This window comes from Marmota marmota, unplaced genomic scaffold, assembly GCF_001458135.2.
Source record: "Marmota marmota marmota unplaced genomic scaffold, marMar, whole genome shotgun sequence".
Taxonomy (NCBI): Eukaryota; Metazoa; Chordata; class Mammalia; order Rodentia; family Sciuridae; genus Marmota; species Marmota marmota.
Window position 1 is genome coordinate 1,498,307 of NW_026000241.1, and position 15,896 is coordinate 1,514,202.

At 50.2% G+C, this 15,896-nt stretch overlaps 1 protein-coding gene across 7 annotated transcripts in view; it reads right to left on the reverse strand.

Moving 5' to 3' along the window:
* Positions 1 to 3,104: 3,104 nt before the first annotated feature.
* Rgl3 (ral guanine nucleotide dissociation stimulator like 3) overlaps positions 3,105 to 15,896 on the reverse strand; it is a 14,086-nt gene continuing 1,294 nt past the window's right edge. Inside the window, exons 3-20 of one of the 7 annotated variants that reach the window (XM_048795217.1) lie at positions 15,667 to 15,893; positions 15,449 to 15,502; positions 15,072 to 15,286; positions 10,518 to 10,657; positions 10,216 to 10,431; positions 9,550 to 9,653; positions 9,376 to 9,460; positions 8,183 to 8,239; positions 7,992 to 8,081; positions 7,761 to 7,793; positions 7,559 to 7,680; positions 6,788 to 6,883; positions 6,621 to 6,689; positions 6,442 to 6,535; positions 5,686 to 5,814; positions 5,484 to 5,598; positions 4,417 to 4,536; positions 3,105 to 3,218 (exon numbers count right to left, since the gene is read on the reverse strand). In XM_048795217.1, coding sequence (XP_048651174.1) covers positions 4,418 to 4,536; positions 5,484 to 5,598; positions 5,686 to 5,814; positions 6,442 to 6,535; positions 6,621 to 6,689; positions 6,788 to 6,883; positions 7,559 to 7,680; positions 7,761 to 7,793; positions 7,992 to 8,081; positions 8,183 to 8,239; positions 9,376 to 9,460; positions 9,550 to 9,653; positions 10,216 to 10,431; positions 10,518 to 10,657; positions 15,072 to 15,286; positions 15,449 to 15,502; positions 15,667 to 15,893 — 1,965 coding nt within the window. In that variant the 3' untranslated portion in view covers positions 3,105 to 3,218; position 4,417. Of the gene's footprint in view, positions 3,219 to 3,246; positions 4,537 to 5,483; positions 5,599 to 5,685; positions 5,815 to 6,441; positions 6,536 to 6,620; positions 6,690 to 6,787; positions 6,884 to 7,558; positions 7,681 to 7,760; positions 7,794 to 7,991; positions 8,082 to 8,182; positions 8,240 to 9,375; positions 9,461 to 9,549; positions 9,654 to 10,215; positions 10,432 to 10,517; positions 10,658 to 15,071; positions 15,287 to 15,448; positions 15,503 to 15,666; positions 15,894 to 15,896 lie in introns of those variants that run through there. The other 6 variants (XM_048795215.1, XM_048795216.1, XM_015489055.2 and 3 more) reach the window with 6 other exon arrangements.

Here is a 15,896-nt window from a genome sequence, read left to right on the forward strand (position 1 = left end):
TCAATGCCTCATGCATACTAGGTGAGTGTTCTACCACTGAGCCACAAACCCAGCCCCACATTTTTTTAATATTTATTTTTTAGCTGTAGTTGGACACAATACCTTTATTTATTTATTTATTTTTATGTGGTGCTGAGGATCGAACCCAGGGCCTCGCATGTGCTAGGCGAGTGCTCTACCGCTGAGTCACAACCCCAGCCCCTTACATTTTTATACACTTGGTATTTTATTTTATATGGTTCTTTTAATAATCTGGAAAATAATTATATTATAAATCATCAAATCCATTCACTAGGACTGAATTTCTCAAACTGGGGTACATACCTGCACAGAGGTGCACACCTACAGAAGGGAGGGGGTCACCATTGAGCTTTCCTACCCCAGACTAGCCAATCAGAGTACACCATTCCCTGACACTCAGTGATTGGTTCAGGGTGGGCTTGTTAACCAAGACAGTCTGAGCTTCCATCCTGAGATTTCAGCTGGATTTGCTGGGAAAAGAGGCTCCCTTTTCTTGCAGATGTTGTGGTGTAACCAGAGAGGCATCTTTGCCAGTAGGAAGGAAGAAATAACCAGATGGTGAAGTTGACATGAACTGTGTGCTGTTCCTTCCCTCTCCCTGGAAGGCTTTTCCCCTAGATATTAACCGAGCTCTCTCCCTCACCTTATTCAGACCTCTCCCCGCACCTGCCTCCTCAGTGAAGCCTTCTCTGATCACCTCCCCCACATACCTCCTTCACCTTTAAACAACTTTTTTTTTTTCCTTTTTGGCTACTACTGTGCTTGTCACCTGATATATGTTTAATGTTTTGTTATTGAGTCTATGGGGGCAGGGACATTTGACCCTTTTCTTGATTACTGTAGTCCCACCACTGAGAACACAGTCTGGCACATAGTAAAAGTATTTATGGTGTAAAAGATTAGGGGAGAGCCCGTCGGATGCCTGTAACCCCAGCAGCTCAGGAGGCTGAGGCAGGAGGGTTGCAAGTTTGAGGCCAGCCTCAGAAGTTTAGAGAGGCCCTAAGCAACTTAGCAGACCCTGAACAGACTCTGAAATAAAAAAGAGCAGTGGATGTAGCTCAGTGGTAAAGTGCCCTAGGGTTCAATTCCCAGTAGCCCGCCCCCCCCCCATAAATAGAGAGAACCAAGCTAAGAGATACAGACAAACAGTGGATCTTGTGTAGCCCGTACAACTATTCCTGAGTACCCGGCACCAAGAAAGAAACAGGAAGGAAGGAAGGAAGGAAGGAAGGAAGGAAGGAAGGAAGGAAGGAAGGAAGGAAACCACAGAAGTTGGGGCTGGAGGTGTAACTTGGTGATACAGCACTTGCATAACGTGTACCAGGCCCTGGGTTCCACCCCCAGTAAACACACAGATCAGTGAGGATGTTTTCCTTAGGTAACTGGCATCTGGAGGGAGACAGAGACAGAGAGACACTCAGTTGTAAATAAAAGTGGTAAACTGGCCTTGTGGTTAAGTACATTTCTTCTGGTGTTATATTATTCTGGTTTGAACACCAGCCACTTACTTTTTTTTTTTTTTTGTAGATGGACACAACACAATGCCTTTAATTTTTTGTGGTGCTGAGAATCGAACCCGGGTCCCGCCCATGCTAGGCGAGTGCTCTACCACTGAGCCACAATCCCAGCCCAGCCACTTACTTTTGCTAGTCTCAGTTCTTCATGTATAAAACGGAGATAATACAGTGCTCAGTCCTTAGGGGTATGGTGAGAATTAAATTAGATTATTTTTCTTTTCTTTTTCCTTTTTTTTTTTGGATACCAGAGATTGAACCTAGGGGCGCTTTCCCACTGAGCCACATCCCCAGAACTTTTTACTTTTTTCTTTTGAGACAAGGTCTCACTAAATTGCTTAGGGCCTCGCTAAATTGCTGAGGCTGGCTTTGAACTTTTGATCCTCCCACCTTAGCCTCCTGAACTGCTGGGATTACAGGTGTGCACCAGGAGCCTGGCTAAGTGAAATTCTTAAAACTTGGCACACAGTGAGCACACAGTGGGGATAGCAATTATTAGTTGCTTGGGTTAGTTCAAATAGGATGCTGTTATATTCAAATGGTCTTCAGGTCTTTATACTCACAGAAGAAAAACAACTCTGAAAAGTAGCATGATGTGTACTGTAACCAGTGTTCCATCAGACCTTACATGAAGGTTAGCTTCTTCTATCCCCTCTCTTACTCCTGATGGTGCCTGGGCTTTCCTTGCTATTTCTCAAAAGGGACAAGGTTAGAACCATAGGGACTGGGGCTGGGATGAGAAAGAAAGAAAAAGAGAAAGAAAGAAAGAAAGAACCGTAGGAACTGTTTTAAGCCCATTCACTAGAATTTCTCCTCCTCCTCCTCATACAGCACCTGAATTTCACTTCCATGTGTGTGCCCACCAAGACACCCCCCCTGTGATTTGAATTTTCTGTGCCAGCTCAGGGGGTGGGCACAGGACCCCAATCTGGCCAATCAGCATTTGGTTCAGGGATAGACATGTGACCCAAGATGGTCCAGTGGGAACTTGCTCTGAGATTTTTGCTGTGGTCACTATGGGAAGGAGGAGCTCTGTTGGCAGAGGAGGGCCCTCAGACCAGGGCAAAAGGACAGTCAGTTAGGCAAGGATCGATTGAGTCAGGAAAATGAGAGCTGATTCAAAAGGAAACAAAATGCTAATACCTCCAGAGCCCATTCCCCTCCTCCAATCTGTTGCCAAGGCCACCTGCCTCCAGGTTCTGTTCCTCTCCTCAAGGAGTTGTTAATGAGCACTTCCTGGGTGACTCCCTTCCTGCCGGTACCTCTAAATGGCTCCTTTCCTGCTCTGGGTCACTGCACCTTTCCGTCAAGTAGGCAAAATAGAGGAGGAGGGGGCATGAGAAGAAAGGAAATCTGAAATCTACAGAGGACAGGACACCCCCTCCCTCGGGCACCAGCCTTGGGTCCCCTCCTCTACAGAGGAATCTCCCTTCTCTTCTCTTTTCTTCCCTCCTCCTCCTCCTCCTCCTCCTCCTCCTCCTCCTCCTCCTCCTCCTCTTCCCCTCTCTCTCCCCCTCTACCCTTTAAACAAAACTTTTTGCTCTTGCCTTGGCATTTCTTGGTGTTCAGACTCCACACCAGGGGAATGAAACCCAATCCTGATTTCCCAGAACCGGTGTCGGTAGCACTGGTGGGATGTGAGCCTGCCTTGGAGTAGGGCTATACTAATTGCTCTTTTAGCGACTGTAACAGAGAACCAAATAATAAAGGCTTAAGAAAGATAGAAATTTATTTCTCTCCTATGTGACAGTCCAGTGGCAGCATCCTAAAATGGCAGCTCCAAGGTCACAGAGACCCAGGCTCCTTCCAGCTTGTTGCTCAGTCATTCAGAGGACATGGGCCACTCAATCCAAGATGATCCACTCCACATCTTCATTCCAACCAGCAGAAAAAGGAGGGAGAGGGAGATATATACCCCTTCTTCTTTCCTTTTATATCTTATATGGCCACACTTGCTGCAGGGATTTAGGAAATGCAGCTTTAACTAGAATGGCTAGCTAAAAAGTCAGTGACTCTATTACTATAGAAAAGGGTAATTGGATTTTGGGGGATAACAGACAGTCTTATTCTCAGAGAAAACCACAGCCAACACACAGCAATAAAATTCTGATATCTTTTGAGTCCCTGGATCCAACTGTGCCTGAAGCCAGACCCAACTGCCTTCTCAATTATATGAGCTATCAATTTTCTTTTTGGTACATACCTATTTGAATAGGATTTCAACTACTTAAAGCAAAAAAACTCTGATTAATACAGTGAGATATAAAGCGCTTAGTGGATGTCCAGCTCAGACTAGAAGCCCGTGGTGGGCATGTTAATATTATTACTACGAATGGTTATCACTACTTTGCAGTGGCCGCTCGGCTCCTGGTCTGCTTTCTCCACTGGTTTCTTCTTCCTACGGGCAGTGAGAGCTCACGTGCTTTTTCTGTCTTCACGGCCCTTATTGACTTCTGATAGGGTGATTTCTTTCTGTTTCTGATGCAATTTCAAATCTTCACTCTCCTATATACACATCAGGAAAGACATTGCCCTCCAAAAGTCGGGGAGTGCCCCTACGCCCTCCCTCCATGTGCAGCAGGGTCCACTCTGGCATCCACAGTAACTATCAGTGCCTTTCTCAGGGTTCTTGGTTTTCTCTGCCTTTTTGTCACCATCGTGGCCACCCTGCGTGCTAACATCACGGGAATGAGGGTCCAGGACTCAGAGGTCAGAGGGGCAGGGGCTGATGGGCTGAAGTTGAGGCGGGGTTACCAGAAAATACAGAGCCTCACTAGGGGACAGAGGCTTTCCAGGAGAGGGGTTCCCGGCCCCCATGGCTGTAGAAGCCAGGTCCCAAGTTGCCCAAGGGGCCTGTGACCTGGAGGGAGGAGAGTGCCACCTCAGCTTGTGGAGGCAGAAGGTGTGTGCCGGGTCCCCTCCTTCTGCCGTAGCACGAAGTCCCCAGGGACAGCTGGACTCATTGCGTAGAAGACGTTGGCATTGTCAGGAATCAGGAGCTCTGGCCAGGCATGGAGATGGTGGTGGGTTCACAAAGGACCTGGGCAACTTTCTATCATTTGTTCTAGAGCCTCAACAGCCTTGGGTCCCTCCAGCTAGTGCTGACCCAACCTCATTCTCTTCTCATTGGGGACAGTGACAACTCCCCAGCGCCTGGGCCACCTCCTGCCCATTCCTGCAGTGGGGTCTAAAGTGCTCACACCACAACTCCCCGCACACCTCCCCCTCCCCCTACCACTTCCCAGCCAAGTTCAGGCTGCGGGCACCATGAACTTGGATGACTTGCTACTTCCCATCTGCTCGAGTTCATGGCCTTTGCAGTTTCATACATTCTTTCCCAATGTCCAGCCACCCTTCCGCCATGACTCTTGTCTCTCCTTGTCCAAGACTAGACAGCCTCTGACCTGCCTCCACACTGAACAACCTCATGCTCTCTGCCTTGGGTTCAAGAGCATGTGGCTGTCTCCTCTTCCAAGTTCAGGCATCTCCAGGGTCCCCAGGGTGAGGCTCAACAACCTCGTTTCCTCCTGTATCTAAGCTCAGACACCCCGTCATCTTCTGCCCCTCCAGGTTGAGCCCCCCAAAAACTCATGATCCTACAAATTTAAGGTTACACAAACTTTTAGTCCCTCCTTGCATTTGACCAGGACAATCTCATTGGCTCATAAATTCTAGGAAGCCAAACTTCAGTGCCCCCTCCATCACACCAGACCAGGACAACCTCCTACCTGGCTCAGCGTGAGGGAGGGAAATAGTACAATGTTACCTGAACCCACGGGATATCTTCCTCCTCCTCTCCCCACCCTGCTCCATCTTACCCCTAACTGTGCCTAAAACACCTTGTGGCCCTGTGAGCCCAGGTAACGCTGGGCTCCAGCCTTGGCCCTGGCCAGACCACTACTTTCCCACCTGCCTCCCAGTCTGGTGCTCCCAGCTGTCCCTGCTCACCCCTGTCCCCAGGAAGGACTTGGAAGAGCTGGTAGTCACGGGCCCAGGGCTGGGACACATTGTGCTTCTGTAGGGCTCGCTGCACGACACTGGGGGTTTTGTCCTGACTAGTAAGCTGGAAGAGGGGGGCAGGAGGTGAGGTGGGAGGGCCCCAGCCCCAAGGGCAGGCTGTCCCCAGCAAGCCTCCAGCCCAGCCCCTCACCAGGATGCTCCGATAGAGGTTCCCATGGTTGTTGTCAATGCTGATGCGAATCACACGGGCCTCCGAGCTCTGCTGCCCAGGGAGGGGGATGCGAGGACTGGTCAGGGACAGGTCCGGGCCCAGGGGCAGCTGTAGGCAGTGGGGGGGCAGAGGCATCCGCAGTGCTAATGGGTGGGAGACCACAAGGCCCCTCCCCCAGTGGTCTATTCAATAGGCCCAGGGTCACATTCCCCAGCACACACAATCAAACGTCCCTCCACACCCCCAGAGTCAGGGACACACAATTAGGGGACACAAGCAGGCCCACATATGCGCCAGCCCATCATACCTAGACCCCGTCTCCCTGTTACAGAAACAAATGTGCACATGACCCAGATACACACAGACCCGCATTCACAGGCAAATCCTGTGTACAGGAAAGCAGTATGTGTTCACACACGCTCGCGCCTGTTGTACACCCGCAAGCCCGTGCCAGTGAACAGCACCGCCCACAGTGTCCAGCCCAGTTCCCTTCAGGTGTGCAGGTTCCTAGGGACACACTTGAGTAAGAGGGTGAGTATTCTGCAGAATGCCCTGCGGGTGAGCAGGAGCTCCCTGCAGATCTGTGCCACGAGGTGGGTGACCGATCAAACGGGGCTATGGAGACCCACACGGTCTCTTGGATGGACCCCTGAGAACTCAACGGGTCCCACACTCCTGTGTTACACACACACACACACACACAGCCCTCCATGCAAACACAGGCAGGCGTGGTACCTTGCTGCTGGGGCCCTGGGGCCCTGGAGAAGCAGGGGGTCCAAGATGACGGTCCTCAGATCTAGGGCTGGATGGGGGGGACCCTGGAGACAGACTGGGGGGACACAGAGCCTGAGGTGGTAGCTGCCCTGACCCCTGGCTCTGCTGTCTCCAGGCTGTCTTCTAACTGGGGTACCCACCTGGAGGTGGGCGATGAGGGGTCTCCAGGACTGCTACCAGGGGACGAGTTTTTCTCTCGGGACAGCTTCCTGAGGATGGAGACAGGGGGTAAGGCTGAGGCCAGATTCAGCCCTGGAGCAGCCCCCCAGTATCTGCCCATGCGCCCCCAGCAGCCCCCAAGACTCACGCACTAAGACGTTTAGTGAGGCTGATGCGTCTCTGGACACGCGGGGAAGTGGGACAGGACGCGGCTGGTGGCTCGATGACCCGGGAGACTCGGTAGCTGAGGGATCAGTGTGTTGATGGGGGTTGGGTCCAGGCATCAGAGAGAGATGAGGAGACAGGAGTCAGCGTCAGTTGGGGTCAAGTTTGGGTGTGGGGGGGAGAAGCTGGGAGTTCGTCGGGGTCAGGGAGGAAAGCAGGTCAATGAGGGATTAGGGCTCTTTAGGATGGAGTGGGATGGCTTGAGTGGCAGGTCTACAAGGATTTGCAGAGTGAGAATAAGATGAATTGGGTCAAGGCTAAAGTTCAGGACCAGGTCATTACTGGGACCACAGTGAAGGTCATGGATTTGAGAGAATGAGAAACAATTGGGACAGTTGAGTCTAGTGGTCAGGAAGACATCCAGGCTAGGTCCATTGCTCAGAACCAGGGGTCAGTTATTAGGGTCATAGACTCAGATGGCAGAAGTCACGAAGGGACTCATCATCAGATAGGATCAGGTAGGGAAGAGGACAGATGGACAGTTGTTGCAGGTGGAAGTCAAAATGGCAGGTGGGGTCAAGTGTGGGATTACAGGTCAGTGGTGACCCTTGAACTAGGCTGGAGGTCACAGGTTGGGACCCAGGCTCAGATGTGGGTCTTGAAAGGAGCCAGGGAAGTGCACTGGGTGAGCAGGACCTTGCGTGTGATCCAGGGTCAGCTGGGGTGGGGCTGGGCTAGGCCGCAGGGTGGTCACCTCTGCTCCTCGCTGAGCTGGCGCTGGGCACGCAGGGCAGCCAGGACAGGTGGGTGGGGGCTGAGGCTGTAGCTCCGACAGCGCCTCTGCAGCTGCTGGATGTGGGCCAGGATCTCCCATTCCTGAGGGGGCAGTGGCTGAGACCCTGCCCCCCTGCCCACACCTCAGGCCACCTCCTCATATCCTGCCCAGTGCCACTCACCTTCCTCCTCTTCTCAAAGTTGATCAGATCCCCCTGGGGGCAAAGTTTATTTGAACTAGAGCCATCAGAGTCAAGGTTAAAGGGTCAAGGTCAAGAGCTAAGATGTCAGGAGCTTCACTGTGCTAAGGGAGCTGGGGTCAGGAGTACAAGGCAGGATCCAGGGTGAGTGGTATGAGGCCTACTGTGCTGGGTGGGGTAAGTGCAGCTGGGATCAAGGGTCAAGGGTCAGACCTCCAACATGTCCGGCAGAGCTGTGTCCAGCATAACCAGGTCCGTGAGAAAGGTGCCAAGGTAGGGAACAGGACCTGGGGGCAGTTTCTGCTGCCCCCAAAGCTCTAGTCACTAGCCGTCGTCACTGACCCCATCACCTCCCATCCCTCCCCAGGTCCCCCTCGACCCCCATCCCAAACTGGAACACTCACTGAAGGTAGGCTTCCTGGAGGGTTGTCCTCTTGTTGGGTTCCCTCAGTGGCCTCCTCCTGTGGGGGAGGGAAGGACTGAGTGGCCCTGGGATCTCCTTAGACCCTTCCTCAGAGAGGTCACCTCAAGACCCACCATGTACACCCCTCCTTCTTTCAAGAATCACAAGCGAGTTTTCAAGCCAACCCAAGGAAGGGGCTACCCCGGGGAAAGTACACGTGGAGAGAGAGGGAGAGCAGGGGTGATGGCGGGCACAGAAGGGAATCCTTGTCCCCAGCCTGGATGGGACAGGCCCACTGGGAATTTGGTTCATCATTGCTCTGCCTGCTCCTCATGCGGTCACTGGAGTAGACAGTGCTGCATTCTGCATCTCCCTGTCCAGGGCTGGAGTCCCCCTGCTCCTGGGACAGTGATCATGCCTGGTTGGTGGCACAGCAGGAATAGCACCTGGTACACAGTAGATGCTTAGGTAGGGCTTGTCCCTTGAACTCTCATTATTTGAATATGCCTTCACTAACAAGGCATTTATTGAGCACCTACTGAGTGCCATTCACCATCCTGGGTGCTGAGTAGACAGCAGTGAATGAGAGAGACAGAATTCCTGTCCTGATGGAGACGGAGGGAGGGACAGCTGCAGCCAGGCCAAACCCATGACAGCAGGACAGGGACAAGGGCAATAATGCAGGCAGGGGCATGTGGAGATGAGGGGGCGCAGCGGGGGCCTCGTGGGGAAACTGAGACCTGCAGGAGTGAACAAGTTGCACACTTATCTTGAGGGTTCCAGGCCTCACACTCCATCTATCTGGATTCTAAGAACCAGCTCCTGGTTGTAATTAGAACCTAACTCTTGCCTAAAACGAATCCAACTTGTTGGCCCACATTTAAAAATCTTGCTTATCAAGGTAAATCCCCAGAACAATTTTTTTTCCACACTTGGCTATGACTTTGACCTTCAGTAACCTTCCCTCATGACTTCTTGGATATTGTCGAATGAATAAATAAGGTTGTGGCCCAGTGCGAACTCTAATGGAAACAGCAAAGAAAATTAAAATGTGAGGCTGAGTATGGACGGGAGAATTGTCACTGCTGAAATGCAAGTGAAAGGACATTGTGACAAGGACAAGACGATGCCTCCTGCCTGGTCCCAAGTCCCGTTGCTGGGCCTGGGATTCACTGGGTTCCAGTCTGTCTGTACCTGGGAAAGAATCTCTCTGCTACTGAGGTGGTTGTTTTCATCCGAGAAAATCTGTGAAAGTTTCCTGAAAGTGGATAACGGTTCCCTGGAAGGACAGAGAGGGGTGGTCAGGGGTCAGGAGCTGAGAAGGTCAGAGCTGGGATGGGGTGGCCCCCACCCTCAACCCAGGCTCACCGGCTCACAGCCCCCCAGCTGCGCTTGAGCCTATAGATGGGGTTAGACTGCAGGGCAGACAGGATGGCTCGCAAAGAAGAGAAGTTCTGCAGTTCTCGGCAGCACTAATGGGATGGGGGTGCTGGTCACGTCCCTAGTCTGACTCCCAGGAACCAGGCACCTTTGATCTTGTGACTTCTGACCTCAGGTCAGACCCCCAAGTCTCGGCCCACACGTGACAAGCTAAGCCTCTTCCTTCTCCTCTGGGAGACCCCTCCCTCTCCGGACTCGGCCGCTCCCTCTGAACTTGGCTTCTCCTGGTCCCTGGGTCCTAGACGCGTCAACAGCCCCTCTTCTGGACCTAGAACCCTCCTCCCTGAACCCAAGTCACCAGTCACCGCAGGTATCAACTTACTTCCCCTCCCATCACCTGGACACATGCCCCTCTCTGTCCCGACCCCCCCCCCATTTCTTCAGGCTCCGGGCTCCGGCCTCACCTCTGCCCAGGCTCCCTCAGGATGCCTCCAGTCTTCTTCCCTCCCCATCACCCCCACTCTCAGCCTCTCAGCCCAGCCGTCCCAAGCTCCTCCCATCTCTAACCCCAACTCCTCTCCTTCCCCCGCAGGTGCCCTGGCCCCGCCCTGTGCCCCTGACCCATCTCACTCTCTCCCGCCCCTCGGCACACACCTGGGCTATGCGGATCCACTTCTCGATCCGCTGGGCTCTCTGCGCGGCTGCCAGTCCCGGCGCCCCGAGCACAGAGCCCAGCACACAGCCGGTCACTGCATTGAACTGGGCCACAGTGGCACGCACAGTGGGGGCAACGCCTGAGGCCCCGGGGCGGTCCCGCTGCGACCACACCGAGCCCAGGCACTCGCAGGAACGCACCCGTGAAAAGAGCTCCTGGTCAGGGGAAGGCGCGTAGGGTAGGGGCTCAGCAACCCGCCTCCCCTCTACATCCCCACCCTGCCACGGTCTGCAGTCCTCACCACATCCATAAGGGTCAGCTGCTCGGCCACCTCGCCCACACTGAAGTCCAGGAGCTCGGGACCTTCCCGCCTCGGCCCTTCCTCCTCTTCCATGAAGCCCTCCGGAGAGTCTGGTCTGGGGGACTGGGCCCTGGGAGGTCCTGAGAATGATATGTGGTTTAAAATGCTCACTTTGGCGAGGCACGGAAGTGCAGGCCTATGATCCCAGCAGCTTGGGAGGCTGAGGGAGTATGATCGAAAGTTCAAAGCCAGCCTCAGCAGTTTAGCAAAGCCTAAGCAACTCAGTGAGACCCTGTCTCTAAACAAAATACAACAAAAGGGCTGGGGATGTGGCTCAGTGGTTAAGTGCCCTGGGTTCCGTGGGGGAAGGGGAATCAAAACCCTCAAATTGAATCCAGAGTTGCCTGTGTGATCTTGGGCAAATCCTTTTATGCTCAACCTCACCTCCCTCATCTATAGGGTGAATTCCCTGAGTATTTTAAAAGATGTAATAGCAACAATAATGAATACCTCACTGGGGGCCTGGGGTTGTGGCTCAGTGGTAGAGTGCTCGCTTAGTATGCATGAGGTACTGGGTTCAATCCTCAGCACCACATAAATGTGAAATAAAGATATTGTGCCCACTTAAACCTAAAAAATAAGTATTTTTTAAAAAATTAATACCTCATATGAATTAACTTGCTAGCTCAGGGCACTAACTCCATTGAAGGAAGTGCTATAATTTATCCACCATTTAAGGTGGGGAAACTGAGGCACAGAACAATTTGCCCCTAAGTCACACCTTCAGTAAAGGGCAGAACAGAGATTTGAAGTGGAAAGCAGGATTTGGAGGTTGTATTAAGATCAGACTCTTCTGTCCTCTTTTGGAGAGAGGGAAGGTTGTTGTCGGAAAGTTCCAAATTTAGGGATGGGGTGTAGCTCAGTGGTAGAGTCTAGCATGTGCAGAGCCCAGGTATTCATCCCTAGCACCACAAAGAAAAAAGTTCCAAATTCAAACCCAGGCTTGTCCACCAGCCTTGCTGTGCAAATCAAGATAAAACATGCCGGGCTGGGGATGTGGCTCAAGCGGTAGCGTGCTCGCCTGGCATGCATGCCACCTGGGTTCGATCCTCAGCACCACATACAAACAAAGATGTTGTGTCCACCAAATACTAAAAAATAAATATTAAAAAAAAAAATTCTCCTTCTCTCTCCCTCTCTCTTTAAAAAAAAAAAGATAAAACATGCCTTTTAATCTCTTTGTGCCTTAACTTCTTTATCTGAATTGTTTTAAAAGAGCAAATGAGTTATGCATACCAGACTGCTATAAAGTATTCCATAAACCTGAATGATTTTTCTGTGGTGGGTTTCAATGGTGGCGCCCCCTAGGGGACATTTTGAGGAAAAGATCTTGCTTCCTGGAAGAATGACTGCATAGCTAATTTAGCCACCCCAAAGCCAATGGCCCTCCAGAGATTTGTATTATGGGAAAAATCTATTTACTATAATTTGCACCTAGAATCTGATTGTTTTGCTCATAAGCAAATTGTTTTGGCTTCAAGGATGCAAGGACCTTGAGATTCTGAACTTTGTTTGTTTGTTTGTTTGGAAATTGCAAGTATTATTCACCATTTGGAAAGCAATGTCACCATTGTCTATGTAGCTGTCTTTGCATTGTCAGTGCACTCTCTGGCACTAGTTGGTGTTTGTGGCTGTCACCTTCACTGTGCTACTACTACAGGCAAAGTCACTGGACACCCTCATGATGTGTCCAAGTGAGTCATGCCAAGGCATTAGTACACCAAAAACATCTGTATGCCAAGCCTGGTGTTGCACACCTGTAATCCCAGCAGCTCTGCTTGAGGCAGGAGGATCGAAAGTTCAAAGCCAGCTTCAGCAATTTACTGAGGCCCTAAGCAACTCAGCAAGACCCTATCTCTAAGTAAAATACCAAAAAGGTCTGGGGTATGGATCTGTGGTTAAGCACCCTGGGTTCAATTCCTGGTGAAAACAAACAAACAAACAACAACAACAACAACAAAAAACCATCAAAACCTGTTATTATTGTATAAGTGACTTTCATTATTTCTCCTTCATATGATACTATCATATTGTCCTAAAATTATCTTTGCTTAATTATCTCTTTCATTTCAAATTAGACATGTAGCATTACAAAACTTTAATTTTTGTGAGAGTTGGGGGGAAAATTGCACCTAAACCTAATCTAATGTTTAGATTTTTGAGCAATGAGGGGGAACAGAGGAACACCTGCATGGCACCATGGGAAGCCGGCACGTGAACCGAGAAGAATGTGAGACACACCTTAGGACAAATGACCCCCCCCTACACACACTCACAGCATCCAAGAAAAGGCAAGGGAAGGGGAGAACTGTTATAGAATAGTGGAGACCTGGGAAAGAAACAGTCAAATTCCTTGAGTAGAATTTCTTTGCATTCCAATTTGAAGAACAGAACGTTGTAAAACAGACAATTTAGGAACAATGAGGTTATCTGAATATGGACTTAAAATATGGTAAGTATTTCTGAATTTCTTGAAATGTTTATGGGCATGAAGGTTATGTCTTAAAAGCCCTCATCAGTTACAAGTGCATACCCAAGGTAATTAAGTCTGAGACATCCCTTTTTTTTTTTTTTTTTGGTCTAATTGAAAATTGTTGAAGTTAAGTAATAAGTGACTAAATGTTTTTTATACTGGTCTCTCTACTTTTGTATATGTCTGAAGTTTTCCATAGGAAAAAGTAAACTCAAAATAAAGATGTTATGGCTGGGGTTATAGCTCAGTGGTAGAGCACTTGCCTAGCACATGTGAGGCCCTGGATTCAATCCTCAGTACCACATAAAAATAAATAAATAAAATAAAGGTATTTTGTTCATCTACAATTACAAAAAAAAGTGTGTTTCAGACACTAGCACATGTTAGGTATTCAATAAATGTTCATTTTTCTCCTCTGACCGCAAGGGGCTTACAGCCCTGCTTTTTAAAAATGTTGATTTTGTGTTTACTTGCAGTAATGGAGATAGAACACAGGATTTTCCCCCATGTTAGGCAAGTGTTCCACCACTCAGCTCCACCCCAGGCCCTTTTTTAAATTTTTATTTTGAGATGAATTCTCACTAAATTGCTGAGGCTGGCCTCAAATTTGCGATCCTCCTGTCTCCGCCTCTCCAGTAGCTGGGATTGCAGGTGTGCACCATGTCCCACTACAACAGATAGAATTTTCTGCCATGGTCAACATGTGCTCTACCTGAACACTTCAGTGTGGTTACCAAGCTTTGGAAATGTGACCAGCATAATGGCAAAAGTGAATTTTTATTTTAAAAAATTAACAAATTTAATTTTGATTAACTTAAATAGCCACAAAGGGTAGTAACTACTAACTACCGTATTGGACTATGTGATTCTAAAGACTTGAGATTCACTGATTAAACCTTGAAGGCAAGGGAGGGAAGGAGCGGGGTACAAATATATTAACAACTGAGACTTTGTCACCAGGGATAGAGAAAGTGGCTGCCACTTTGGAAAGCAGAGAGGAATGTGGCCACTTTAATCTTGGGATTAAAGGATAAGGATTAAGGAGATAGAAGCTTTTGTGATAAGGATCAGATCAAACACAGATGGGTGAAAGCTGATACTCTGTAAGCAGGATACAATTATTCTGTCAACTAATCCATGTGATTCCTGCTCCTGGGGGCAGAGTCAGGACAAGACTAATATGATCCTCCTCTCCTGTGCTCACAGGCCACAGAAATGAACAAAAGCTAGAATCCAGGGAGGGATGTCAAGAGTGTTGTAGAGAAAAATAAGAAAGACTAAGTGGACACACAGGTTGGGAGGGGTTGTCTGTTAGGAGAGGGCCAAAGAAAGCCACTGTGAGTGAGGAGGTGACACGTCAACAAAGACCTGAGTGAGGTTTATAGATATTTTCCCCTACTCCAAAAATGTTCTATATCAGTGGTCAACAACTTTTTTCCTATAAAGGACCAGACAGCTTGCTGGCACCTAGTCTACAATAAAATATCAATATGACTAATGGTTGACATTTTATTATAAGTGGTAGATATCTAATAATGAAGGATCAGTAAAATAATACTATTGGCCAAGTCCCCATTGTTTGTTTTCTTACTGAATAACTTTCCTGAGGAATTGGGAGCCCTAGTCCATGGTTACATGGCCAGAACCAATGGCTGAATATTTAATGAATGAATAAAGAGCCTAATGAAATAAGCACTGTTATCACCACCCCCGCCCTTTTCAGTTCAGAGAGGTGAAGTGATTTATCCATGATCACACAGTCAGCAAATAACAAAACTGGGATTTGAACCCAGGTCCCTAGCCCAAGGGCAGAGTACCTTTGGATAGAGGGGGAGCAAAGGCAAATGCTAATTCTTTGATAAAGAGTTAAGATCTTCATTTTACAGAGGGGAGAACTGAGACTCAAGGTGGTTTAGAAACCTTGCCCAAGATCTGTGATTCTGAGAGTGGGGAGGAAGTCGGAAGGACAGACAGCATGGGACTGCCTTCTCAGAGCACAACAGGTACCCAGAACCCCTCACCTGCCCAAGTCACAAGCAGCTCCTCTTCTTGTTGCTTTCCCTCAGGCTCCTCTGAGAAATCCTCCAGAAGCTTCTCTGCTTCCCGGGCCTCAGCACTCCCTGGGGCTGCCCAGCCCAGAAAAAGTCGGACACTGCCCAGGTCTGGGTGGGTAGGAGGGTCACAGAAATCCTGAGGGTGGTCCCGCAGCCAGGAGCCCAGCACAGATACCACAGCCCTGGACAGAGGAGCAGGCTCAGAGCTGGGCCCAGAGCTTGGGGGCTCCCAACCTTTCAGGTCAGCCAAGCCTCCAGCCCTCAGACCTCAAGACTGACCATTGACCTTGGAAATCCTTTCCTCCCTCCACCCCACTCATCCCCCACCTTTCAGGGCGGCCAACCTCAAGTTCTTATTGAAGCTCAGATCTTGTCCTTCCGTCTTCTTGTTCTCTACCCTGGGAAGAAGCCCTCATCAGATGAAAGGGGGGCGCCAGAGGGTGCTTAGAAGGAGGGCTCTGGGGTGGGGAGTGTTTCCTGCTTCCAAACCTGGGGAGGTGGGGGAAGGAGCCCAGGTGGGAATCTGGGGATGAGAACCTGCAGGTTTCTGAGGGCCACTGACCTGGAAGGTGGGGGCGGGGGCGGCGGTGGTGGCAACAGATATTCCAGCACTCGGGCAGTGGGCACAAAGGCCCTGTGGGTGGCCAGGAAAGCAGGCACAAAGCCTGGGTCCTGCTCGCGGTCTCCTGACACCAGCTCGCTCACCAGCCTCTCCAGCCGAGCGGCCCTCAGCGCCCGCACCTTGCTGGTGCGGTAGTGGAGGAAGGTATCGGCAGCGGGAGTGGGGGTCTG